Source organism: Apodemus sylvaticus, chromosome 17 (genome assembly GCF_947179515.1).
Source record: "Apodemus sylvaticus chromosome 17, mApoSyl1.1, whole genome shotgun sequence".
NCBI classification, from domain to species: Eukaryota; Metazoa; Chordata; class Mammalia; order Rodentia; family Muridae; genus Apodemus; species Apodemus sylvaticus.
Genome location: NC_067488.1, coordinates 3,053,591 through 3,079,708, shown reverse-complemented (window position 1 = coordinate 3,079,708; position 26,118 = coordinate 3,053,591). Strand labels below are relative to the sequence as shown.

The window sequence follows — 26,118 nt, the reverse complement described above, 5'->3', positions numbered from 1 at the left end:
CATGTATACAGTTCATTCTGAAGGCCTGCCCCCTCTTTTTGATTAGCCATGAAGGACATGAAACACTTTTGATTCTGTGTACAATTATCAATCTTTTTAAAGTTTAAGAAATACCTTTTCTGGTTTGTAACATCTTTCAATTTTGTTTTTCCTCTCTGTAACAGCCTCTCTGTTTTTGTTTCTGCCTTGTCTGAATCCCTTAGCTCATTGCCTTTCAGGACCCCTGCCTGGTAAATTCTAGTCTGGACCAGTTCTGTAGTTTGTTTCCTTGTCTTCTTTCAGGCTTCCGAGCACTGTGAAGAATGCAGCATGTACAAAGACTGCTGCTTTAAATTTGTGCTTTCCTAATCCCTACAAGGGGCCAAAAGAGGTCTGAATCCACAGATGCCAGATTAAGAAATGTTAGGGTAGCATAAATGTCAAATTTAACTTCTAAAATCCCAACGGGTGAATCATCTTTTGACTTCATAACACAACTTAATACTAATATAAGAACCTCCTCCATTTCTGCTACAAGTATGGAACCAACCTTGTAGCCCAGGCTGTCCCATTCTCCTGCTTTGGAAGTGATGTCCTCAGCACCCTTGCAGCACATGCAAGCTCTGGTTTCTGTTCTGTCACCTTTTCAGGGGCGTGCTTCATTATCTCCTCCTGCTGTGAAGTTTCAGCTTTTCCTATACTTACTAGTTTTTCTCAAATAGTGTTGTGCTTGCTTGAGCATCCCACATGTACTTTTTGCTAAGTTTTGTTTTATTTTGTGTTCCTTGTCAATTTCCTCTCTCCACAGCAGGAGACTTTGAACAGACTGGACTGTCCTGTGGGCAGCGTTTTCCTGACACTCCCTCTCCGCTGTGGGAGCCCTGGTCGAGCCCCCACCTGCACCAGCTCACCAGCTTGCTCTCCTGTCGCCATTAGTATTCCTCTCTTATCATCAGCAATTTTTTTTACCACTAAATGTAGAATTATTTTTAGATAAATGGTTTTCTAGTATCTGAATATATTAATAATTCTTTATTAGCTCTTTTTCAGTAGTATTCTATTGAATGGATTTCCCATTGTTCATGTACTAGTGGTAGGCACCTGTAATTTTTCAGTTTTGGGTTGTTGCGAATGAAGTTACTGCAAATATTTGCATCTTGATTGTGATGTTTTCATTTTTTCTTAGGCAAATGCCTAGGAACAGAATTGCTTACCATGTGATAAATGTGTCTAGCATCTTGAGAACTAAGCCGTTTTCTAAGTGAGCAAGTTACTTTTGCATTTCTCCCAGCCATATTTCTTCTTGTTCCATATCCTTGCTAATACTTGTTATAAATAATACCATCTTTGTATCTTATTGTAGCTTAAGACTTACTTTCTTATGATTACTAATAAATGTATTTTCATATGCATATTAAGCATTCATTGCATTTCTTTATTGAAATTTCTGCTTAGATTTTTGCATATTTTGAGTTTTATTGCATTAAAACTTTATTTTTATAATTGTATGTATTTTTATAACATATATATGTATATATTTATAAGGTTCTTTATATATTTTGGATATAATTCACATCTGTGGCTTCTCTTTCCAATTAATTGTAGATAAAAGTAGAGAGTTCAGATCTATGCTTTTGTGCGTATATATGTTTATACTTATTTATGTCTTTTTGTCTTTGAAAAATTGTGGTAGTCACAGACATTATAATTTTAATCATTTTAAAGCATCTATTTTTATGGTATTAAGTTATTTATAAGATAATGTAACTGAAAACCCCAGTGGCAAACACAATATAATATAGCTGTCATTATCTAACTTTTATTACTTCTGGAAAGGTTTTCAACATAATATTTTTATTAATTTGGGAATTTCACATTATGTACCCACACTCATTTCCCAGCCCTCCTAGGTGTATTCTCCCTTGTAAGCCCCCCCTCCAAAAAAAAAAACAACTAAGTCCAGCTTGTGTTGCCCATATACTTACTGGAGCATGGTCAGTCTCCCAGTGCACATCCACTTAAAGAGAACCGTGTCCTCCCCACCGCATCTCCACAGAAGTCATCAGTTGTGGAGACCTACGCTTGAGCTTCCTTATCACAAGTTTTAAGAGTTTTTGTCAATGGCTTCCTGTTTAGGCTGTTACTTTTTGGGGGGGTGGGATGGGGTGGTTGTAGTGGTTGTCACAGAAATCTCTGAGTCCCTCTTAAACTATGAGCCAGCAGACATCAATACCACTGCAAAAGTAGCTTCTTTGCCCTTAACAGTCTGCAGGAGCACAAGATGGACCTTGACATGCCTGCTGGAAATACCATTCACTCCCAGATTCCCTTGCCCAGTGTTTGGTGACCATCAGAGTGCTCTGACCTAGAGTCAGCTCACGTCGGTCGTCAAGTGCAGGTGCTTGTAGTTCTTTCTGCTGTGTTTTGTGAGGTGAGCTGTAGTGTTTCACCGTTAGCCCTTGGGTTTAATGAGTCTTCTACCCCTTTTTTGTCTATTTTGGTTTATCTTTTTTGGAAATCTCTTAGTTGATCTTTTGTATTTTTCAGTTTCTTTCATTTTCTTAACCTTTATTATTTTGTTCCTTTACTAATTTTGAATTTTTTCTGATTGTTCTACTTCATGGAAAAACAGCACCAGGCAGTGTTTGGGGTTCCTCCTTTTGACCTAGGTGCTGAGATCCTCTGTCAGTTCTGCCATGTTCCCTCCCATGCTTTAGTATATGATGTGTGTTCAATTTCATTTGTTGTAAACCCTTTTTAGGTCTCCCTGATATGGCTAGTCTTGGTAAGTGCTTGCTGTGGGGATCCAGTGTCTCTTTCCAGGCAGGGTTAAAGATATTCAACATGTCTACCAGGGACAGATGTGTGTTTGGGGCTCTGAACTGTGGTCCTCAGGCTTGTGCTGCAAGCACTGTAACCTCGGAGCTCTGACACAGCCCCCATCTGTCCTTTCAGCACAATTTCTGCCTCTTATTTTCTTTTTTCCTTTTTGGCATTTTGAGACTGGATCTTAAAGTGTAATGCAAGCTGGCTCCTACATCCTCCTGCTTTAGCCTGCCTGATGAAGGAGTTATAGTAAGTTCGTTTTAGGCTGGAGATTTTTTTTCTGACTGGCTGATAATTTCTCATTTTATCTTCACCTTTGCTGTTTCAAGGATTGTTTTTCTTTTTAACTTGGTCTAGAACTTTAAGTTGATTTTTGTTTCCTTGGCATTTTTATTATTTATTTATTTATTTATTTATTTATTTATTTATTTATGTATTTATTTTACATTCCTTGGCATTTTAAGGGTACTCTTGTGCATAGTGTCTGATGAGGTACTTATACTCAGTCTTACTTTTGTTCTTTGAAAATCATGTAAATTAGAATATAGAACAGTGGCCCCTATGATACCTATGAACAAGTATGACACATCCCTTCTCTGTATACATGCATATGTATATAAAGTAGCATCTCATTGTTTGAGAGTCCTTCAGGTCTCCTCAGCAGATGGCGTTCACTTCTGTACCACGTGGAGCCATTGCCTGCTGCACTTCTCACTGCTGTGGCTTTTTGCTGTCTGATTTTTTTCAGTGTGCCCCCTTCTGGCCTTTCTCCTCTCCATGACCATCTTGTGGGTCAATCTCCCAAGTAGAGATTGTGGTAATATGCCCTCAGGTTCCCTGATTTTGGCTGTTCTTAGTTTCAGGCCCTCAAAGGCTGGATCCCACAGAGTGGAACCTGCCTGATTGCCCCTGCGGTATGACGATAGTGAAATGGAGTTCTTCTGTGTGAGCAGTTGAACAGGCGTCACATCTAGTTCAACTAAGGCTTGTCAGAACGACTTGTCATTGCCTAGGACTACCAGTCTCTTCATAGGACAGCATGGCTTATATTTAGAAAGTTTCGACTTTCCTTGCCCTGCTAGGGAACTGTGGTTGGAGCTGCTGGGGCTTGAGGTAGGGCAAACCAAGGAGAGACAAACGAAGCTAAGACAAAACATGGTCTGATTGAATTGCTGGGCACTAGTGAGAAAGAGAACCCAGCACTAAACATAAGGCGTTTACACACAGAAGATGGTTCTGTAAGGACAGGGCCCCAAGGACAGGGCCCCATCTGTGTTCTTGGTAGCTGTCTCTCCTTAGCTCTTGCTTGTCAATGTTCCTTGAGTCTGTCTTTTGTTGTTTCTATTTTCTCTTTCATGCAGGTACTTTGAAAACACTTTTTCCTCTTTTATCTTTGTTTTTATTATTTTTCAAAACTTTACTTTTCATTTTTGACAGTTTCACACATATATAAAATGAATTTGTTTTCAACCCCTTACCCTGCACCTCCTCCCACTGAAGCCCTGAGGGTTTTTGTTTTTTTTAAACTAAGACTTCCTTCTACTGTGTGTGTCTGTCCATCTGTCTCACTGAAGAGGGTTGTCTTCATGAACAGGGCTAGGAGGTTATTAACTGGAGCATGGACAACTTATCAGGGGCTGCCTCATTGGAGTGCGATCCCCTTACCCTCAGTCACTGCTAACCGTAGCTACCGTGAGGTCATTAGTGCTGAGCCACGTCAGGCCCAGAAGACTGCTTTACAGCACTCTGCTTAAACCTCTGCACGCTCTTCCCAGTCTCTCTGGGATGATTCCGAGCCACCCGGCAGACAGGCATGCTTTGTTCCATTGGGGGTAGAACGCTCCAGTCCCACGTTTGCTGAACTTTGACTATTGTCTCTTTATTAACCACTGACTGCTGCAAAGAGAAGTTCTCTGATGAAGCCTAACAGCTGTACTATCTATGGGCTTAAAACTGTTTAGAAGGCCGTTTGATACCATGTTCATTTAGCAACGCAGTAGTAGTAGGCAGAATTCTATATTTTTGTTCTTATATAAGTAAAGTGATAAAAGGAATATTGACTTTCTGTCTCCCTTCACCCACTCTCTCTATTACACATACACACACACACACACACACACACACACACGAGCATAAAGTATATCGTAACAATTTTAGTGATCTTAAGTTAATATTAGAATCAATTATAGCATATTTATTTCTACTGTAATAGGTGTATCTTGTAAAGACAGTATGCTGCATAACGTTGCTTTGGCCTGTGATGGATTATACATGACACTGGCCTCATAAGATAATAATGGAGCTGAAAATTTTCTACTATTTTTTAGTGGTGTTATAGCCATTGTGATCTTTGAGTGCAATACATAGTGTTTCTGCTGGTGCTGGTGTAAACAAACCAGTAAGCTCTGAGTGTATAAAAGGATGACACATGGGTATATACTGCTTGGCCACAATAATAAATCACTATGCTTATGTATTAATTGTAGTGTAGTTCTAGTAATTATTTCTCAGTATAGTCTTACAAAAATGTTTCCTGCAGACATGTAAGCTATGTATGTCTCCTACTATATTCTCTTATAACCCAGTTTTCCTGTGTTGTGTTCATTATGGATATAGTAGAAATCGGTGTACACTGCCCATGTAATAGGCTGTTATACGATCTTGATTTGTTGAAGTAAATTCCACGGTATTCTTATTGTGTTGAGATTATCTAAAGTATCTCTCTGACTCTGTCCCCTCTATTAAGTGGGAGGTTATGTTATTGGCAGTATATAAGCGACTCTGTGTTGTTGAGTGAAAGTGGGAGGGTGAAGGCAGTGGGAGGGTGAAGGCAGTGCGTGGAGCAGCCTGTGGACAAATGCTCTCATGTCTCTGTGAGTGAGGGGAGATGGCAGCCTCACAGAACCCACAGAAGAGCTGTGTGTCAGACCTATTGCTAGGCAAACAAGGGACATCCCTCGGAAGGGACGATGTGCTATACACCTTTCATAGTACTTGCTTTTGGAACATCTGATTATATTGCTTGTTACATTGCTTTTGTAAAGCCTTTAAGGAAAGCATTTTTCTTTTTTACTTTTATCAGTAAGCTAAAAAAGCTGAGTGAAGACAGTTTGACTAAGCAGCCTGAAGAAGTTTTTGATGTCCTGGAGAAGCTTGGAGAAGGGTGAGTAAGAATGTGAAATACCTTTTAGGTAAAGGCAGCGTTGTTGTCTCGGCTGTCACCAGAGTGTGCCTGTTGGAATGAGTTCTACGAACACCGTGAGATCTGTCCAGTTATAACTACCAATTATGATAGGTATGGACAGTAGCGCTGTCTTTTAGAAAAATAAGTGTGTGCTTCCTCTCTCCCTCTTTCCCTCTCTCCCTCCCTCGCTCCTCCCGAAGCAAGGAATGTGCTATAACGTGATTTGTAAGAGGTTTGGTCATCTTGTGCATTTTTATTGATAAACTTCACAATTTTGCTTTTATTAGGCTAGTGGCTATGGTGTGTTTGTTACCCTAGGACCCATTTTATGTGGGGAAAGACCAGTAGACGCTTTGAATTGAGAATCTTAAGGAAATGAGACAAGTTGTTAACAGTTTCAGAATGATAGAGGAATGTATCTATCATTTGACCATGGAGAAAGGCAGATAATAAGTATAAAACAATTAAATTTGCAAGAACATATAATACATACCATCCCAAACATAAGGTGGAAAAAGTAAACTGAAGTATAATACTCACTAAATGTAAATTTTCACATTTAAAGATGAACACTTTGGAGAAAATTAAAAGTAAAGTAGCCAATCTGCTTAGGTAAGATCCATATAAAAACAGGAGGGATGTTTTCTATTAAAAATCTCTATCAGAAAGAGTCAAACATATGGGTAAAAATAAAAGGAAAACAAAAGGAGCAGTGTTTCTATAGGTAAGCGAAGGTCAGTGTTTCAATTGGGTAAATGAAAGGGGAAAGGGTCCCACTGGACAGAACCACACAGATAGGCTAGGAAAGGAATCCTGTTGGATTGTTTGGACACACAGAACAGTAATAATTCTGATGGGAGGGCTATTTGCAAAGTAAGTAGAGTGTATTAAAAATGGATATGTGTTTTTGTCTTTTAGAAGTGGACAGATAGAAAACTTAGAAAGGGATTAAATGTTATTAGTAAACCTGATTGCAAAAATGTTTATGTAAAGTATCTGTTTTAATTTAGTTATGGTCTCACACACACAGCAAAGATATACTTTGCAGTCTACTCTTTTAAGCATGTGGTCAAAGACAGAACCTTATAAATTATAAGATAGATTTTTACAAGTCACCTTTTCTGATACAGTTAGATATAACTACAAAATGAAAAAAAAAAACATCGCACTAATTATAAATTGGGAAACATAATCCAGGGTATTTTGAAGGTTTACTGCTTGTAAAACTCTGATAGAGTCCCTGGTATACTGTTAGAATTCAGTAGTTTTAAACCCTAGTTTGGAGTACATATTAAATTACAGATGACTTCCTTTCTTGTTGCTTCTGCTCTGTAAAATACACGAATATTTACTTGATTTACATTCAAGAGCTAGTGTAGAGATTAAGTTCTCTGTCTTCTTTTATGTGACTAACCATGAGTATGTGGTCTTTCTCTTGAAGAGATGATACTTAAAGAAGAATTGAGGGACTTTGGTTGAGGATTACCTACTTTTCTTAATTTTAGTGTTAAATGATTCACAGTAGTTAGGTGTTGTGCACATCTGCAGTCTTGGTAATTTAAGATCTTAGCTATATAGTATGTTTAAGGTTTCATGAGAGCCTGTCCTAAAAGAATCAAACAAAGGGAAAAGGTGCACAGTGAAAGACACACTGGGCTTGCGCTTGCTTCCGCCTTCCCTTCAGCCTGAGACGTGGACTGTTTCTAACTTACTCTTCATGGCTGTACTTTCCTTCTCTCTCTCCTTAAGCTGCACTTGAGTTGACAAAGCGTAAGTTAGCCAGCCTGCCTCCTTCCTGCCTCCCCAGCCTCCTGCTCCTTTCTTCCCACAAGAAAAGAGCAACTCACTGTGTTTTTACTTGATAACTTTTAAGTTTGTAATTGAAGCAGAAATGCTCCTTGATGAACTTATTATTCCTTTCTTTTGTTTTTGATCATTATAATGATTTAAGCTAGAAAATACAGTATGCAAAATACACATAAAAGTCCCGGTAGGTAGTCTTTAATAATGCTTCATGTATAAAAGTAATGTCTTGGCTTTCTTCTTTAAGGTCTTATGGAAGTGTTTTTAAAGCAATCCATAAGGAATCTGGTCAAGTTGTTGCAATTAAGCAAGTACCTGTTGAGTCAGATCTTCAAGAAATAATCAAAGAAATCTCCATAATGCAACAGTGTGACAGGTATGAAAATATCTTATTTCTTTGAGTTCATTTTAATGACCTTCATTAGTTACATAGTAAAATAGATTTTTGTTACCTATTTGTTTCTTTTTCCTGACTTGTAAAACTAAAGAGCCCCATAAGTGTGTAGACTTGTCCTTTGGACATACAGCCATTCAAAGAAATGATGTAAAAGGATACATTATATACAGAGAGGGAGATAACCAGCCTGTCTCTTTCCAGGACAAATTTATGGTTGAATATTAAGTTTTTGATATTTAGTGGCTCATTTTACATTATGTATTCCATGCCTTTGCTCTTTCTTCCATTCAGGGTTTCCTGTGCAGCCTAAGACTGGCTTTAAACTCCTGGTAGCTTAGGCTGGACTCAGTGTTTGGATCTTACTACCTCAGCCTCTGAACTGAGTGAGGGGATGGTAGACATGCTCTCTATATCTGGCATATAATTATTTTTGTAAATCAGATTTATCAACAAACAGTTACAAAGCATTTCCTGTTGGACAAGTAATATATCAGAGTCCAGAAATACTGAGAAATCTAAGATTTTGTTTTTCTTGAGAGGCTGTGGTCTATTTGGGATGAAAAAACATGGACAGACAGCCCTGACGTAGAGTAGTGGGCACTGACTGGTGCATGGACAGACAGCGCTGACATGGGTAGAGTAGTGGGTACTGACTTGTGCATGGACAGACAGCCGTGACGTAGAGCAGTGGCACTGACTGGTGAATGGACAGACAGCCCTGACGTAGAGTAGTGGGCACTGACTGGTGCATGGACAGACAGCCCTGACGTAGAGTAGTGGCACTGACTGGTGCATGGACCGACAGCCCTGACATAGAGTAGTGGGCACTGACTGGTGCATGGACAGACAGCCCTGACATAGAGTAGTGGCACTGACTGGTGCATGGACAGACAGCCCTGACGTAGAGTAGTGGGCACTGACTGGTTCATGGACAGACAGCCCTGACGTAGAGCAGTGGCACTGACTGGTGCATGGACAGACAACCGTGATATAGAGTAGTGGTACTGACTGGTGCATGGACAGACAGCCCTGACGTAGAGTAGTGGGCACTGACTGGTGAATGGACAGACAGCCCTGACGTAGAGTAGTGGGCACTGACTGGTGCATGGACAGACAGCCCTGACGTAGAGTAGTGGCACTGACTGGTGCATGGACAGACAGCCCTGACGTAGAGTAGTGGGCACTGACTGATGCATGGACAGACAGCCCTGACGTAGAGTAGTGGGCACTGACTGGTGCATGGACAGACAGCCCTGACGTAGAGTAGTGGGCACTGACTGGTGCATGGACAGACAGCCCTGACGTAGAGTAGTGGGTACTGACTGGTGCATGGACAGACAGCCCTGACGTAGAATAGTGGGCACTGACTGGTGCATGGACAGACAGCCCTGATGTGGGTAGAGTAGTGGGCACTGACTGGTGCATGGACAGACAGCCCTGACGTAGAGTAGTGGGCACTGACTGGTGCATGGACAGACAGCCCTGACGTAGAGTAGTGGGCACTGACTGGTGCATGGACAGACAGCCCTGACGTAGAGTAGTGGGCACTGACTGGTGCATGGACAGACAGCCCTGACGTAGAGTAGTGGCACTGACTGGTGCATGGACAGACAGCCCTGACGTAGAGTAGTGGGCACTGACTGGTGCATGGACAGACAGCCCTGACGTAGAGTAGTGGCACTGACTGGTGCATGGACAGACAGCCCTGACGTAGAGTAGTGGGCACTGACTGGTCCATGGACAGACAGCCCTGACGTAGAGTAGTGGCACTGACTGGTCCATGGACAGACAGCCCTGACGTAGAGTAGTGGATACTGACTGGTGCATGGACAGACAGCCCTGACGTAGAGTAGTGGGCACTGACTGGTCCATGGACAGACAGCCCTGACGTAGAGTAGTGGGCACTGACTGGTCCATGGACAGACAGCCCTGACGTAGAGTAGTGGGCACTGACTGGTCCATGGACAGACAGCCCTGACGTAGAGTAGTGGGTACTGACTGGTGCATGGACAGACAGCCCTGACGTAGAGTAGTGGGCACTGACTGGTGCATGGACAGACAGCCCTGACGTAGAGTAGTGGGCACTGACTGGTGCATGGACAGACAGCCGTGACGTAGAGTAGTGGGCACTGACTGGTGCATGGACAGACAGCCCTGACGTAGAGTAGTGGCACTGACTGGTGAATGGACAGACAGCCCTGACGTAGAGTAGTGGGCACTGACTGGTCCATGGACAGACACCCCTGACGTAGAGTAGTGGCACTGACTGGTGCATGGACAGACAGCCCTGACGTAGAGTAGTGGGTATTGACTGGTGCATGGACAGACAGCCCTGACGTAGAGTAGTGGCACTGACTGGTGCATGGACAGACAGCCCTGACGTAGAGCAGTGGGCACTGACTGGTCCATGGACAGACAGCCCTGACGTAGAGCAGTGATACTGACTGGTGCATGGACAGACAGCCCTGAAGTAGAGTAGTGGGTACTGATTGGTGCATGGACAGACAGCCCTGACGTAGAGTAGTGGGCACTGACTGGTCCATGGACAGACAGCCCTGACGTAGAGTAGTGGCACTGACTGGTGCATGGACAGACAACCCTGACGTAGAGTAGTGGGTACTGACTGGTCCATGGACAGACAGCCCTGATGTGGGTAGAGTAGTGGTACTGACTGGTGCATGGACAGACAGCCTTGACATAGAGTAGTGGGCACTGACTGGTGCATGGACAGACAGTCCTGATGTAGAGTAGTGGGTACTGACTGGTCCATGGACAGACAGCCCTGACGTAGAGTCGTGGGCACTGACTGGTGCATGGACAGACAGCCCTGACGTAGAGTAGTGGGCACTGACTGGTGCATGGACAGACAGCCCTGACGTAGAGTAGTGGGCACTGACTGGTGCATGGACAGACAGCCCTGACGTAGAGTAGTGGGTACTGACTGGTCCATGGACAGACAGCCCTGACGTAGAGTAGTGGGCACTGACTGGTGCATGGACAGACAGCCCTGACGTAGAGCAGTGGGCACTGACTGGTCCATGGACAGACAGCCCTGACGTAGAGCAGTGATACTGACTGGTGCATGGACAGACAGCCCTGACGTAGAGTAGTGGGTACTGACTGGTGCATGGACAGACAGCCCTGACGTAGAGTAGTGGGCACTGACTGGTCCATGGACAGACAGCCCTGACGTAGAGTAGTGGCACTGACTGGTGCATGGACAGACAACCCTGACGTAGAGTAGTGGGTACTGACTGGTCCATGGACAGACAGCCCTGATGTGGGTAGAGTAGTGGTACTGACTGGTGCATGGACAGACAGCCTTGACATAGAGTAGTGGGCACTGACTGGTGCATGGACAGACAGTCCTGATGTAGAGTAGTGGGTACTGACTGGTCCATGGACAGACAGCCCTGACGTAGAGTCGTGGGCACTGGCTGGTGCATGGACAGACAGCCCTGACGTAGAGTAGTGGGCACTGACTGGTGCATGGACAGACAGCCCTGACGTAGAGTAGTGGGCACTGACTGGTGCATGGACAGACAGCCCTGACGTAGAGTAGTGGGTACTGACTGGTCCATGGACAGACAGCCCTGACGTAGAGTAGTGGGCACTGACTGGTGCATGGACAGACAGCCCTGACGTAGAGCAGTGGGCACTGACTGGTCCATGGACAGACAGCCCTGACGTAGAGCAGTGATACTGACTGGTGCATGGACAGACAGCCCTGACGTAGAGTAGTGGGTACTGACTGGTGCATGGACAGACAGCCCTGACGTAGAGTAGTGGGCACTGACTGGTCCATGGACAGACAGCCCTGACGTAGAGTAGTGGCACTGACTGGTGCATGGACAGACAACCCTGACGTAGAGTAGTGGGTACTGACTGGTCCATGGACAGACAGCCCTGATGTGGGTAGAGTAGTGGTACTGACTGGTGCATGGACAGACAGCCTTGACATAGAGTAGTGGGCACTGACTGGTGCATGGACAGACAGTCCTGATGTAGAGTAGTGGGTACTGACTGGTCCATGGACAGACAGCCCTGACGTAGAGTAGTGGGCACTGACTGGTGCATGGACAGACAGCCCTGACGTAGAGTAGTGGGCACTGACTGGTGCATGGACACACACCCCTGACGTAGAGCAGTGGGCACTGACTGGTGCATGGACAGACAGCCCTGACGTAGAGTAGTGGGCACTGACTGGTCCATGGACAGACAGCCCTGACGTAGCGTAGTGGGTACTGACTGGTGCATGGACAGACAGCCCTGACGTAGAGTAGTGGCACTGACTGGTGCATGGACAGACAACCCTGACGTAGAGTAGTGGGTACTGACTGGTGCATGGACAGACAGCCCTGACGTAGGGTAGTGGCAGTGACTGGTGCATGGACAGACAGCCCTGACGTAGAGCAGTGGGTACTGACTGGTGCATGGACAGACAGTCCTGATGTAGAGTAGTGGTACTGACTGGTGCATGGACAGACAGCCCTGGCATAGAGTAGTGGCACTGACTGGTGCATGGACAGACAGCCCTGACGTAGAGTAGTGGCACTGACTGGTGCATGGACAGACAGCCCTGACGTAGAGTAGTGGGCACTGACTGGTCCATGGACAGACAGTCCTGATGTAGAGTAGTGGTACTGACTGGTGCATGGACAGACAGCCCTGACGTAGAGTAGTGGGCACTGACTGGTCCATGGACAGACAGCCCTGACGTAGAGTAGTGGGCACTGACTGGTCCATGGACAGACAGCCCTGACGTAGAGTAGTGGGTACTGACTGGTCTATGGACAGACAGCCCTGACGTAGAGTAGTGGGCACTGACTGGTGCATGGACAGACAGCCCTGACGTAGAGTAGTGGGTACTGACTGGTGCATGGACAGACAGCCCTGACGTAGAGTAGTGGGCACTGACTGGTACATGGACAGACAGCCCTGACGTAGAGTAGTGGGCACTGACTGGTGCATGGACAGACAGCCGTGACGTAGAGCAGTGGCACTGACTGGTGCATGGACAGACAGCCCTGATGTAGAGTCGTGGGCACTGACTGGTGCATGGACAGACAACCCTGACGTAGAGTAGTGGGTACTGACTGGTGCATGGACAGACAGCCCTGACGTAGGGTAGTGGCAGTGACTGGTGCATGGACAGACAGCCCTGACGTAGAGCAGTGGGTACTGACTGGTGCATGGACAGACAGTCCTGATGTAGAGTAGTGGTACTGACTGGTGCATGGACAGACAGCCCTGGCATAGAGTAGTGGCACTGACTGGTGCATGGACAGACAGCCCTGACGTAGAGTAGTGGCACTGACTGGTGCATGGACAGACAGCCCTGACGTAGAGTAGTGGGCACTGACTGGTCCATGGACAGACAGTCCTGATGTAGAGTAGTGGTACTGACTGGTGCATGGACAGACAGCCCTGACGTAGAGTAGTGGGCACTGACTGGTCCATGGACAGACAGCCCTGACGTAGAGTAGTGGGCACTGACTGGTCCATGGACAGACAGCCCTGACGTAGAGTAGTGGGTACTGACTGGTCCATGGACAGACAGCCCTGACGTAGAGTAGTGGGCACTGACTGGTGCATGGACAGACAGCCCTGACGTAGAGTAGTGGGTACTGACTGGTGCATGGACAGACAGCCCTGACGTAGAGTAGTGGGCACTGACTGGTACATGGACAGACAGCCCTGACGTAGAGTAGTGGGCACTGACTGGTGCATGGACAGACAGCCGTGACGTAGAGCAGTGGCACTGACTGGTGCATGGACAGACAGCCCTGATGTAGAGTCGTGGGCACTGACTGGTGCATGGACAGACAGCCCTGACGTAGAGTAGTGGGCACTGACTGGTCCATGGACAGACAGCCCTGACGTAGAGTAGTGGGCACTGACTGGTTCATGGACAGACAGCCCTGACGTAGAGTAGTGGGCACTGACTGGTGCATGGACAGACAGCCCTGACGTAGTGTAGTGGCACTGACTGGTGAATGGACAGACAGCCATGACATAGAGTAGTGGGCACTGACTGGTCCATGGACAGACAGCCCTGACGTAGAGTAGTGATACTGACTGGTGCATGGACAGACAGCCCTGACGTAGAGTAGTGGGTACTGACTGGTGCATGGACAGACAGCCCTGACGTAGAGTAGTGGCACTGACTGGTGCATGGACAGACAGCCCTGATGTAGAGCAGTGGGCACTGACTGGTGCATGGACAGACAGCCCTGACATAGAGTAGTGGGTACTGACTGGTGCATGGACAGACAACCCTGATGTAGAGTAGTGGGCACTGACTGGTGCATGGACAGACAGCCCTGACGTAGAGTAGTGGGCACTGACTGGTGGGTACTTGGAGTGATAACAAGAACAAGAGGGCAGGGTACCTTTCTCAGCCAGGGATAATTTAGGCAGTCCAGAAATGTAGGAAGACTTTGATAGAGAAATTGAAGGATAAAAGAATAAGAATTTTTATCTAGAGAGGTAATGAAGAGCAGTTCATTTGTTTACTGTAGTGGAAACATTGAGTCAGAGATGTCAGGGAATACATGTGGCTGATGATAAAGGCTTCTGTATGCAGTGTCAGTAGCTTGGCCTTTGTTCTGTGAGGGATGCAGAGGGCATAAATAGCAGTGTGTGGAGTCCCTGGTGAACTAGCAAAGATCTGTCAGGAGCAGTGCCTCCTCCTCCTCCTCCTCCTCCTCCTCCTCCTCCTCCTCCTCCTCCTCCTCCTCCTCCTCCTCCTCACTTTCCTCCTCACCGTCATCATAGTGGTGTCTGTATTTCAGTATTTGTTTTCTCTTGTATATCACTTCACCACTGCAGTTTCCCCTCCTCCTTCTCCTTCCAGTTCCTCCCCCCACCTTCTCTCTCCTCCAGATACACTCCTCCTCCATTTCCCTTTAGGAAAGGGCAGGCCTCCCCAGGATATCAACCAAACATGGCATAACAAGGTACAAGACTAGGTACAAACCCTAATATTAAGGCTGGAGGAGGCAACCCAGTAGGAGGAAAAGGATCCCAAAAGCAGGCAAAAGAGTCAGAGATCACAGCCCTGTGCCTGCAATTAGAAGTCTTACAAGAACACCAAGCTAAATAGCCATACCATATATGCAGAGGACCTAGCACAGTCTACCTGATTGTGGTTCAGTCTCTGTGAGTCCCTATGAGCCCTGTTAGTTGATTCTGTGGGCCATGTTCTTGTGGTGTCCTTGACGTCTCTGGCTCTTACAGTATTTCTCTCCCTCTTCCATAGGATTCCACAAACTCTGTTTAATGTCTGGCTGTGGGTCTCTGCATTTGTGTCTGTCAGTTTCTGGATGAAGCCTCTCTGATGACAATTATGCCAGACTTTGGTGTATGTGTATATAGGGTGCATTAGGAATTGTTTAATTCACTTTTGTTTTTTCTGGTTACATTTGGTTCTATCCAGGATCTCTGGGCTGTGCAGCCTCTGGTCTTGGTCAGGTTTGTTTTTTGTATTTTCTGATCACTAACCCACGACATTTATTTTATGGCTATAAGTGGTATGGTGCTTTGAAGGAGAGCTGTCCTCCATAGGTCTCCAGTTTGGAGAGGATATAGGCCTGTAGGAGGTAGAACCTTGTTGGAGGAAACATCAGCAGGTCTTGAGGGATGGTTTATAGCCTTGCCCAGTTTCCTACTCTCTCCCTGCTTCCTGAGCACGGACAAATGGATGGAGCTGGAGAACATCATACTAAGTGAGGTAACACAGTCTCAAAAGATCAATCATGGTATACACTCACTGATAAGTGGATATTAGCCTAGAAACTTTGAATACCCAGGACATAATCCACAAATTAAATGATGTCCAAAAAGAATGGAGGAGTGGCCCCTGGTTCTGAAAGACTCAGTGTAAGAGTATAGGGGAATTCCCGAACAGGGAAGTGGGAAGGGGTGGATGGAAGAACAGGGGGAGGGAAGAGGGCTTATGGGACTTGCGGGGAGTGGGGACCCAGAAAAGGGGAAATCATTTGAAATGTAAATAAAAAATATATCAATAAAAAAACATGAAGAAAAATTAAGAGTTAAAAAAAAAAAGAAAAAGAAAATGTGATCAGTGAACTTCCTGTTCCTGCTGCCACACGGTGTCTGCTTTGACGAACTCCCTTCACACTCATATGACACCGACTCCATTCTTCTTTTCCTTAAGTGCTTTTGGTCATGCCATTTTATCAAGTAACAATATAGGAGGGCTGTTCTGTCAAACCCAGTGTCTATTCTCCAGGCGGGAAGAAGAAGATTCTTTGTCAGAATTGCCTCACAAGATGTCTTGTCTTAGTTGGGGACTTACAAGGATATGGACACATTGGCTTCCCTAGACACATTCAGGTCCTAGTGTCATGGTCCTATAGACAGACAGTTGTAGCTGTGTATAATGCCACACCAACCCCAGTAGATTCTGTGTGACAAAAAAGTTCCACAGACTGAGGCATTTGACTCCGAAGGTGAGGAAGTCTCTTGGGAAGGCTGTGGAACTCTTTAGTTAGAGGATAATTTTGAGCCCATAGTTCTCAAAAACAGTTTACTCTAAATTTCTTCTTTTCCTCTTTCACAAGGTGATCTTAAGAGCCCCTGGTGATAATCCATTCTTTAAAGTAGACTCATTGACTCTTTTTTAAGAATTACAATGCTTTGCCTCATAGTCATTTACATAATCAACCTTCCAACCACATGCAGGCTTATATGGCTGTGTGTATGTAGATGAGGGTGGCTCTGACACTGTGGTATGCAAAGCATTGATTAAGTCAAGAAGTTTTTATAAAAAAGCTAAATGTTAGATAAAAAGTTCTCACAAAAACTCATTAAGACCCAGGGAATATAAGAAACTTCAAACTCTTTTTAAAGGTTTGCTGTTAACTACAAGTGACTCTCTATTCTAATCAAAAAGATTGATGCTATCTATAAGTTGATCCTCTAAATCTGTTATATGAGAAACATTGTACCTGATTGATTTTGCATTTCCTTGTGCCAAATGGTTATAATAATTGTGCCTGCCTCACTGGCTACATCTTTTGAAATGGTAATACCAACTCTTCATATATAAAAATCCTTACTTTAGAGCTCCTAAATACATTCAGATTCAAGCTGCCTCTATGGTTGTTTCTGTTTGTCACCACCGAACCTGTTTCTCTCCTGAAATCCAAAGTCCTCCCCTCAGATCTAAATCTTCCCGGCTGGGACCGTCCATGGCAGTTGGCACCAGAACAAGAACCTTTGGACAGGTAATCTTTCTCCCCTTCTTTCCTTCCTTCCTTCCTTCCTTCCTTCCTTCCTTCCTTCCTTCCTTCCTTCCTTCCTTCCTTCCTTCCTTCCTTCCTTCCTTCCTTCCTTCCTTCCTTTATTTCTTTCTCTTTCTCGAGGTAACGGGTCGGCTCTCGCCAGGGAACTGCAGTCCCACAAGTAAAGGGTAACCAGTTAAGTGTGAGCAATCAATTTTCTAGTAACATGGGGCAATCTAAGTCAAAGCAGGAACAAATGTTTCTTTTAGTAAAAAGCTGGTCAATGAGGAGATGTATCGGAGTTTTGTCTCCTGACTTGAGGAGGCGGTCTTTAAAATGCTGCCACCATCAGAGGGGACAAACATTCTGCTCAGGCAGTTGGCTTGGGAGAATGCTAATGCTTTGTGTCAAGACCTTATAAGGCCCATTAGAAAGACAGTAACAGTACAGGATTATGTAAAGGCCTGCGTAGCTGCCTTACCAGCCATAGTGCGAGGAATGGCGTATGCTGCAGCTATGAAAGGACAGAAACTCAGCGCCTATGTTAAACAGATCTATGGTAGAGGAGGAAAAGGAACCTACTTGTTTTAAATGTAGAAAATCAGGACATATGCAAAGGCAATGTCCAAGAAATAATAAGAGGTACTCCAAAAAAAAAGGAGTGCTCCTCCAGGAGTTTGTCCTCGTTGCCAAAAAGGCAAGCATTGGAAAGATAAATACAAGTCCAAGCTCCACAAGGATGGAACATCCTTTACAGGGGAAAAAGAGAAAAACTCAACTTAGTTTTTTAAGTCAGGGGCAGCCTCTCAGCCATCATAGGCATTTAATAATTGTTTGTTGAGTTTATAAGCTAGAATGTTAATACTGGACTTTAGTGTTTTCCCTTTTATACTGTTCTAATAAAGGTGCCTGTAGGAGCCAGTCTTGTTTAAAAATAGTGAAAAATTCTACAGAATTAAAAACATTATCACTGATTTTCTTATATTGGGCATATTATTAAATTTTGTATTAGCTTATTTATGGTACTAAAATGTACATTAAAAGAACTTCACTGATAGAGAGGCCTGGAGAATTTAAATGAATTGTTATACAGCTACCTAAGGACTAAGATGAGGACTCATATTTCCTGACTGGAGGGCTAATATTGAAGACAACAGTGTCTGTAGAAAGGTCTGGGCACTTCAGGGCACATGGGCTTTTCTAGTAGAGCTGATAGCGGGCAGCCATGCTAGGTGAATTCTGTGCCTAGTGCTGTGAGTGCGTGGGACCTGCACCTGACAGCTTTGTCCTTCGCGTGAGCTCTGGAGAACACGCAAACAGAGAGCAGTGTGCTCTGAAGCAGGAACACCATTGTTCACTCCCTCCCGTGCTTTTAGTGTGCGCTTGTCCGTCAGCCTTCCTCTCCTGCTGTTCACAGAGATAGATATAATGAGGATGCTCAGGGATTGAGGGGCTCCTGGTCAGACAGAGGAGGTTAAGGAATAGTCAGCCTGTTTCAGCCCAGTCTGCTCCAAGGTGTGATGTGGTAAGTGAGGGGACTTATGAAGGGGAGATCATACCCATGCTATGGATGGGCTAGGTTTGAAAACAGAGAATAGCACGAAGAGGCCATTGTCAGCTAGCCTGCGCAGAGCACTAGTATGACAATTTGCATGTGTGTTCCTCAGAGCCAGTCCATCTGAATGCTGTTGCTGAGGCAGGGTGTGATAGACACTGGTGATGCTACTGAAAGGATTAGAAATGACTTTCGGCAGATTGAATCAGCTCATGGGAATATTTACTTAGTTCTGGTGGTCCACAGGGAATAAGAGAGTTTGACGTACTGTGGCCTAGGAACCCTTATTTAGGCTGTCAGAATGACATGTTCCTCTTTGGAAGTGGTTCTCAAGGATTCAACTCAGGTCTTCAGACCCCCATTTCCCTCCCATTACTACTCAAGGTTGCCTTGGAATTTGAATATACTTTTCTTTTATAGGAACATTTTTTTCATGTACCTTAATATATTTTGTAATACATACTTATATTCTTCAACAATTTTATGCATGTATTTTAATACTTTTTGGCCATTTCCAGCCCCTGTAGCGTTTATCCCTTCTCTCCTGCTAAAACTTCCTAGCAAGTCATGTCCTTTTGCTACTTTGATATCTTTTTATTGTTGCTGTTTGTTTGCTCATTTATTTATTTATTTATTTATTTATTTATTTATTTATTTATTCCCTTTGAGTTTAATTAGAATTGCTTGTATGAGCATGGGGTTGGGGGTTGAGCTAGGAAAAGTTCTTTTGTAGAAATGGTAATTGTAAAATAATATCCGGGCACTTTTATAGTATTGCTCTGTTCTTGCTTACCTGTGCGGTTGCTTTTTCAGTACCTGTTCATTTCATGCTGCAGTGCTCTGTGGGGGTCAGGATTGAGTGGTGCAGTACCGTGTAAGGCCTTCTCAGGCTGAGTGTTGAGGAAATGAGAGAAAATACACTTGACTGAGCATCTTTGATGAGATTTCTTCTGCTGACTTAGATACTTTTTCAGGTTAATTTTCTTGAGTCAGTTTTTGATACAGTTTTAAAAACTTGCTTTATTTGGTTTTATATTATTATGAGCCATGATTTACTATTTTTAAGATAATTTTATTTCCAAAGCATTCTTTTGACTCACATTTATGAGAGGCTCAGAGAATGGATGGAATGCTTTTTCAGGATCAATTTTAGGATAACTTATTGTCATAAGAGCTGCCAGTCCTACCCTTAGCATCACTGACTACTTATTATATGAGGCAAGATAGTAATACAAAGTTCATTTTGTTTCAGTATTGTGGCTGGCCTCAAACTCACCATGAAGCCCAGACTGATCTGGAAGTCCTAAGCCTCTCCTAACTTCCTAAGTGCTGAGATTATAGGCATGTACAACTTCTGGCCAGTGACGATACTCTTGGTCCCCTGTTACTAAACACCTAAATCCAGAATGAGAATGTTAGCATTCAAAGGGCTTTCTGAAGGGTATATAGTTATCTTCTGGAGTGATGTCTTGGTTAGTATTACTCTTGCTGAAGTGAAACACCATGCACTTCCACAGCACTGTTCATCATTGAAGGAAGCCAGGACAGGAACTCATGCAGGGCAGGAACCTGGAGACAGGAGCTGGTGCAGAGGCTGTGGAGGAGTGCTGTGTCCTGGCTTGCTCCTCATGGGTTGCTCAGTCTGCTTTCTTGTAGAACCCAGGACCATCAGCCCAAGGATGGCACCGTCCACAATGGACTGGGTCCTCCCTGATTGATCATTCATTGAGAAAATGCCCTACAACTCAATCTTCTGGAGGTATTTTCTCAGTTGAGATTTCCTTCTCTGAAATGATGATAGCTTGTGTAAAGTTGTGTAAAGTGTAAAACTAGCCAGCACAAGTGGCCAACTCTGGTACTATATGAGAGTCATCTCAGCTGTAGAGATGTAGAAAGTCTGTTGACTCACAAACTGTAAAGTATAAAACCTAGGTGCTTCTGAGCATAGCCAATCTTGAAAGTTTCTACACAAGAAAAAATTATAGGCAAAGAAAGCATTTTCCATGCTTTCCATGCTTTCAAGTGTAGCCAGCATTTTGGCTGCTTTGTGTTTTTTTCTTCTACCTTTTCCCACTCCTCCTTTCTCCCCTTTCAATCTCTAACTCTGTATAGGAGAGAATAAAGGATAGAGAGAAGAGGGGCGACGATATCATTGGACTCCCTGCAGATTGTCCTTGGGGCAAGTTTGGTTTTTGCCATTAGGATATCTAGTTTTTTAATGTCTCTTTGTGCTGACTACTTAACAAACCACAACTGACAGGACCCCCTCTTGGGGCCCAAGTCTTTATATATTGTCTGAAGAGTCTCGGAATTCCAAAAGTCACACACTTGAAGGAACTGACTACGCTGTCAAAACCACGCCCCCCGCTGGAGCACGAGGCAAATCATATTTGCTGTGGGCAGTCATGCACCCCATGTCATGCATGGAAGCAGCACCATGCCCACACCTGGATTAAAACCAAAACACATTCTTAGAATATTTCTGTGCTGTTAAAGAAACCAGAATTCTCATTACACATTGACTTTCTGAGTCTCTATGGTAGTGTTACTTGTTTTGAAACAAAACCTTTAGTTAAATAGCTCAAGTAAAATTCATGAACTCCTTTTTCCACTTAGCATCTAGCAAAACTAAGTGTACCAGAAATTTAAGGCAGGGGTAGAGGAGAGACAGATACACTTGTCAGCCTTTGAAAGGCGTATTTGATACAGACCCTCCCCGCTTTCCCTGTAAGCCAGAAGAGCCAGTGTCATCAGCCTGGTTTTTAAATTTTTTTTGTTTTTTTAAGTAACTATGTCAATTGGCCAACTTTGTGGAACATTGATTATAATGGGGGAAGAACCTGGGGAAGCAAGTCAGAGGAACTGAGTCAGTGGGAAAGACAGAGTTGCCACCCAGTTTTAATTCGGCCCCTAAGCACCAGACAGTCTGTTCTTCCTTGAAGAGTCTGTGCAGTCTAAGACTCTACTGAAAACTCTTCTCTAAAATCTTGTAGCCTCGTAATAATGTCTTAAGAAAATATGTCTGTGAATAAAAATAAGAGGGTGTGAGCACGTGGGGTGTGTAGAGAAGGTTTTATTGTAGCTGTAAGGGAGAAAGCACACAGAGGGAAGGAAGGTCCAGGCTGAACATGACAGGCAGCCTAAACTGGATCATGAAAGAGAGCGGGGAGAAGACAGGAGAGGAACTGCTGACCAGGAGATGCCCAGGACCCAGAGGCCAAGAGAGCAGAGTAGCCAAAATGCCTGAGCAAAATGGGGATCAAGCTCGGGAAGGAAGCCCAGCCCCCGGGAGGGAGAGGTTCAGGGTTGGAATTGGGGTGAGGGGTGCTGGGAGGAGCCATGGGTACTGACACTTGTCCTGGGTTTGAGACCTAACAGTCTGCGTGGGGTGTGAGTGTGGGTGCAGGTGTCTGCGTGGGGTGTGAGTGTGGGTGCAGGTGTCTGCGTGGGGTGTGAGTGTGGGTGTAGGTGTCTGCTTGGGGTGTGAGTGTGGGTGCAGGTGTCTGCAGTGGGGTGTGAGTGTGGGTGCAGGTGTCTGCGTGGGGTGTGAATGTGGGTGCAGGTGTCTGCAGTGGGGTGTGAGTGTGGGTGCAGGTGTCTGCGTGGGGTGTGAGTGTGGGTGCAGGTGTCTGCGTGGGGTGTGAGTGTGGGTGCAGGTGTCTGCGTGGGGTGTGAGTGTGGGTGCAGGTGTCTGCGTGGTGTGTGAGTGTGGGTGCAGGTGTCTGCGTGGGGTGTGAGTGTGGGTGCAGGTGTCTGCAGTGGTCAGTTGTCGGCTCCCAGGTTGCATTCTAGGAACTGAATGCACGTCCAGTGCACTAGCAACACACGGTCCAACCACTGAGCTCTGTCTTCTGCCCCGTACAGTACCTTCCTGTGTTCTTTCCTAATATTGACATTTATTTATTTGGGCGTATTTTCCAAGTGCACATGTGGAGGTTAGAGGAGAAAGAATTGGGTCTCAGTCACGTAGGTCCTAGAGACTGAATAGAATGCAGGCCATTAGGCTTTGAGGTAAGGTCTTTACCTGCTGAGCCATCTTGCTGGCCCTATAATACTTTAAAAAAATCTATTATTGTATTTTCTTTATCTGACATTGATTCCTAGTAAAGTAGCCACCCTTTGGTAGTAGCCATGACTAGATAAATCCTGTAAACAAGCTGTCCTTTAAACAACCATGTTTTTTTTTCTGGTTGTCTTACTCATGCATGTTTATTTTTAAATCATCTTCTCTAATTAAAATGTCTTTTAGATTTATTTATCTTACTTCATGTGTATGGCTGTTTTGCTTTCACCAATGTCTATGCAGCGCTGTTTTTTGTGCCTAGTGCCTGTGGTGTCAGAAAAGGGCATCAGATCTCGAGCCTAAGTCACAGATAGGTGAGCCACCATGTGTGCTGCGGATTGATTGAACCTGGGTCCTCCGGAAGAGTGGGCAGCGCTCTTAACCACGGAGCCATCATCATTCCAGCCTCCAGAGAAATAGAAACATACTTTTACTCACATTGAATCCTTTCCACTCTGTTCTCTGTGATTGTCCCACCATGATTAAATCTCTTTTGAGTTTAGTTTACATAAAAATTGTGTGCAGCATAGTTTATGCTGTTTTGTAGTTTAATTCTTGTGTATTCTGTGATTATGGTTATGGTATTATGATTATGTACTTTACTTCTTTTCAATTAGGGAAGATATCTTATGTCCTAGTCTTATGTAGCATATGCTTAATAATTAATAATCAGTGGTAATGCAGTGCAATTTAAGCTCTGTGGAAAACAACTTCAGCTCATTTATCTTTGGAAGATTTAAACTGTAAGTTAAGATGTACTCTAAATTGTTAATAGTATTAATTGATTATATACTGTGTGTGTAAATAATATTTTTCTCAACCTACAAAGGCCAACATGAATGAAAGAAATCCCACTTGCCTTCATTTAAATATATATAATTTTGTAGTTGAACATTAATATTCATTGAAAAATCCTTTAGAATAGTTACATTTAAAATGTTTTTGCTAAAGGAAAATAGTCCCATTTGTTTCTAATATTACATAGTAAATGCCTTGCCAAAATAGAGCATTATTTTTGTTGGAAATCACTCAGAACACTTGGGCCCCCACTGGCTTGTAATCTTGTTAAACTTTCATCCATGAAGTAAAGCCTCATTATACACAGTTGCTGAACTCCAGCTATAAACAGTTCTATGTAAATAGAAGTTTACTCATTAGGTTGATTTGTTGAAACATGAAATGTTGAGAATATATTGGGATTAAGAAAAATTTTTCTTTGCAAATGAACTAAACATAACTATCTTTTTCTTCAGTCCGTATGTTGTGAAGTACTATGGCAGTTACTTTAAGAACACAGACCTCTGGATTGTTATGGAGTACTGTGGAGCAGGGTCCGTTTCAGACATAATTAGATTACGAAACAAGACAGTAAGTATTTAAAATTGCTTTTTAATCTCATTTTAAAGGTTCCACTGTAGAATCTGACTAGTATTTTGTTACAAAGAAAACATTAGTGTGGAAAAGGAGACGTGATAGAAGGTTGAGAGAAGCCCCTTCTTCCCAAGTGTGCCGGGCACTGCTGTGTCCTCCACATCTTCCCAAGGTGTGCTGGGCACTGCCAGGTCCTCTTGTCCGTATCTACACTCAGGAAGTGATGGCTAGAATTCTATTTAAATTTCTTGACATTCATGACCTTTCCTCCTCTTAATTTTTCTGTATTATCATCTATAGCTGGCAAATAGTTGAAGTTACATTTCTGAAATTTTGAAATTCTGAACTTTTCTTTTGTTTCTCAGATGTCCACGCACTTGAGTAAGCATACGCACACCCGGCCCCACCCCCTTCTGTCCCCCGTCCCCCATGAAAGCACACAAGTACACAAACAACTGCTTGTGAATGTGTTTAGTGAAGTGCACTACTTGATAAAATATGTTCTGGCTATTTTGCAACCCAAGTAGGAGAGCTGATCATTAGTCCCTCTAAGGCTCAGTGGCCTTTTTATGTGAATCTTAAGAATTATCAGTGAAATGACTTGTAATTCAGTTTCGAGATGACATTTCTTATGCTGTCAAACATGTCTTGGTAACATAAATTCAGAAAAAGCACATAACTACTTGAATCAATTTGTGGTTAACCAGAGTCATTTTAAAGTTTGGTAAAATACTTGGACATTTATTCTTTTCCCCCCTGTGGAGAAAATAAAGTAAATAGGATTTCTTTAAAAGGAAGACAGAAGTTTAAATAATCCCCGTTTTGACAGAGGATTAAATCATCTGTGACATTTTAATCAGTATCTCGGAATTTCTATTGTTCTTAACTAGCATTTATGTAAATCAGATGACTCCTGAGTGGCACAACAATTGAAAATAATTACACCCCAGTTAGAGAAGTGTTATAAAATTGTTCAGGGCTGACCTCATTCCATTTGGCATTTAAAATTATCAGATAAGAGATGGAGTAGAAGCAGGAAATAGAAAACTTTAAACATCTATTTCCATGGTTTTAAAGTAGCAGTGTTAACCACACAGAGTAGGTAGTCGATTCAAGAAGTTCTTCCTTGTACCAGTAACTCCAACTGAGAAAGGATCTACAGCTCTAGAGAAGCTTGGATGGAGTACAGCCCTGAAGGGTTGCCATCGCCATTTAGCCAGGAGGGGTTCTGCCCCACTACATCCTTTCCAGGGAGACAGTCTACTGCCATTCTGTGACTCCTGCTTTAGGAACAGCCCAGTTGCTGTTCACAGAGCATTCGTATGTGTGCATGAAAGAAGCCAGGAGAGGCAGAGGAGATGGGTGGGGCTGTTGGGCATTTTCTTTGCTTGTTACCTCATTGGCAGTGTAAGTTCTCAGGAGCGTTACAGGACCTGTTTTCTAAGACAAGGCTATTCTCCTTGTTTATCTAAAAGGACTAACATTGTTTTGGCGATTGTCAGCATAAGGATTCCATTTCTGTTTTGAGTTGTTGGAACACCCACCCCCACCCCCAGGATTCACCCTAGTATCATTTCCATGGTCATAAAACAGTGCTTGCCCAAGAGTATGTCGACTCTACATGTTTACCTGCTCTGCTAGTTTTTATTATATACTTTGTTGTTTAATTTTTCATGCATACATAAAATGTAT

The 26,118-nt window shown here is 43.9% G+C and overlaps 1 protein-coding gene across 2 annotated transcripts in view; it reads left to right on the top strand.

The window, feature by feature from the left end:
• Positions 1-26,118, top strand: part of Stk3 (serine/threonine kinase 3) — a 267,772-nt gene that overhangs the window by 27,643 nt on the left and 214,011 nt on the right. For both annotated transcript variants that reach the window (XM_052160772.1, XM_052160773.1), the window contains exons 3-5: positions 5,888-5,968; positions 8,040-8,168; positions 24,309-24,423. In XM_052160772.1, the coding sequence (XP_052016732.1) occupies positions 5,888-5,968; positions 8,040-8,168; positions 24,309-24,423 (325 nt within the window). The remainder of the gene's footprint in view (positions 1-5,887; positions 5,969-8,039; positions 8,169-24,308; positions 24,424-26,118) is intronic.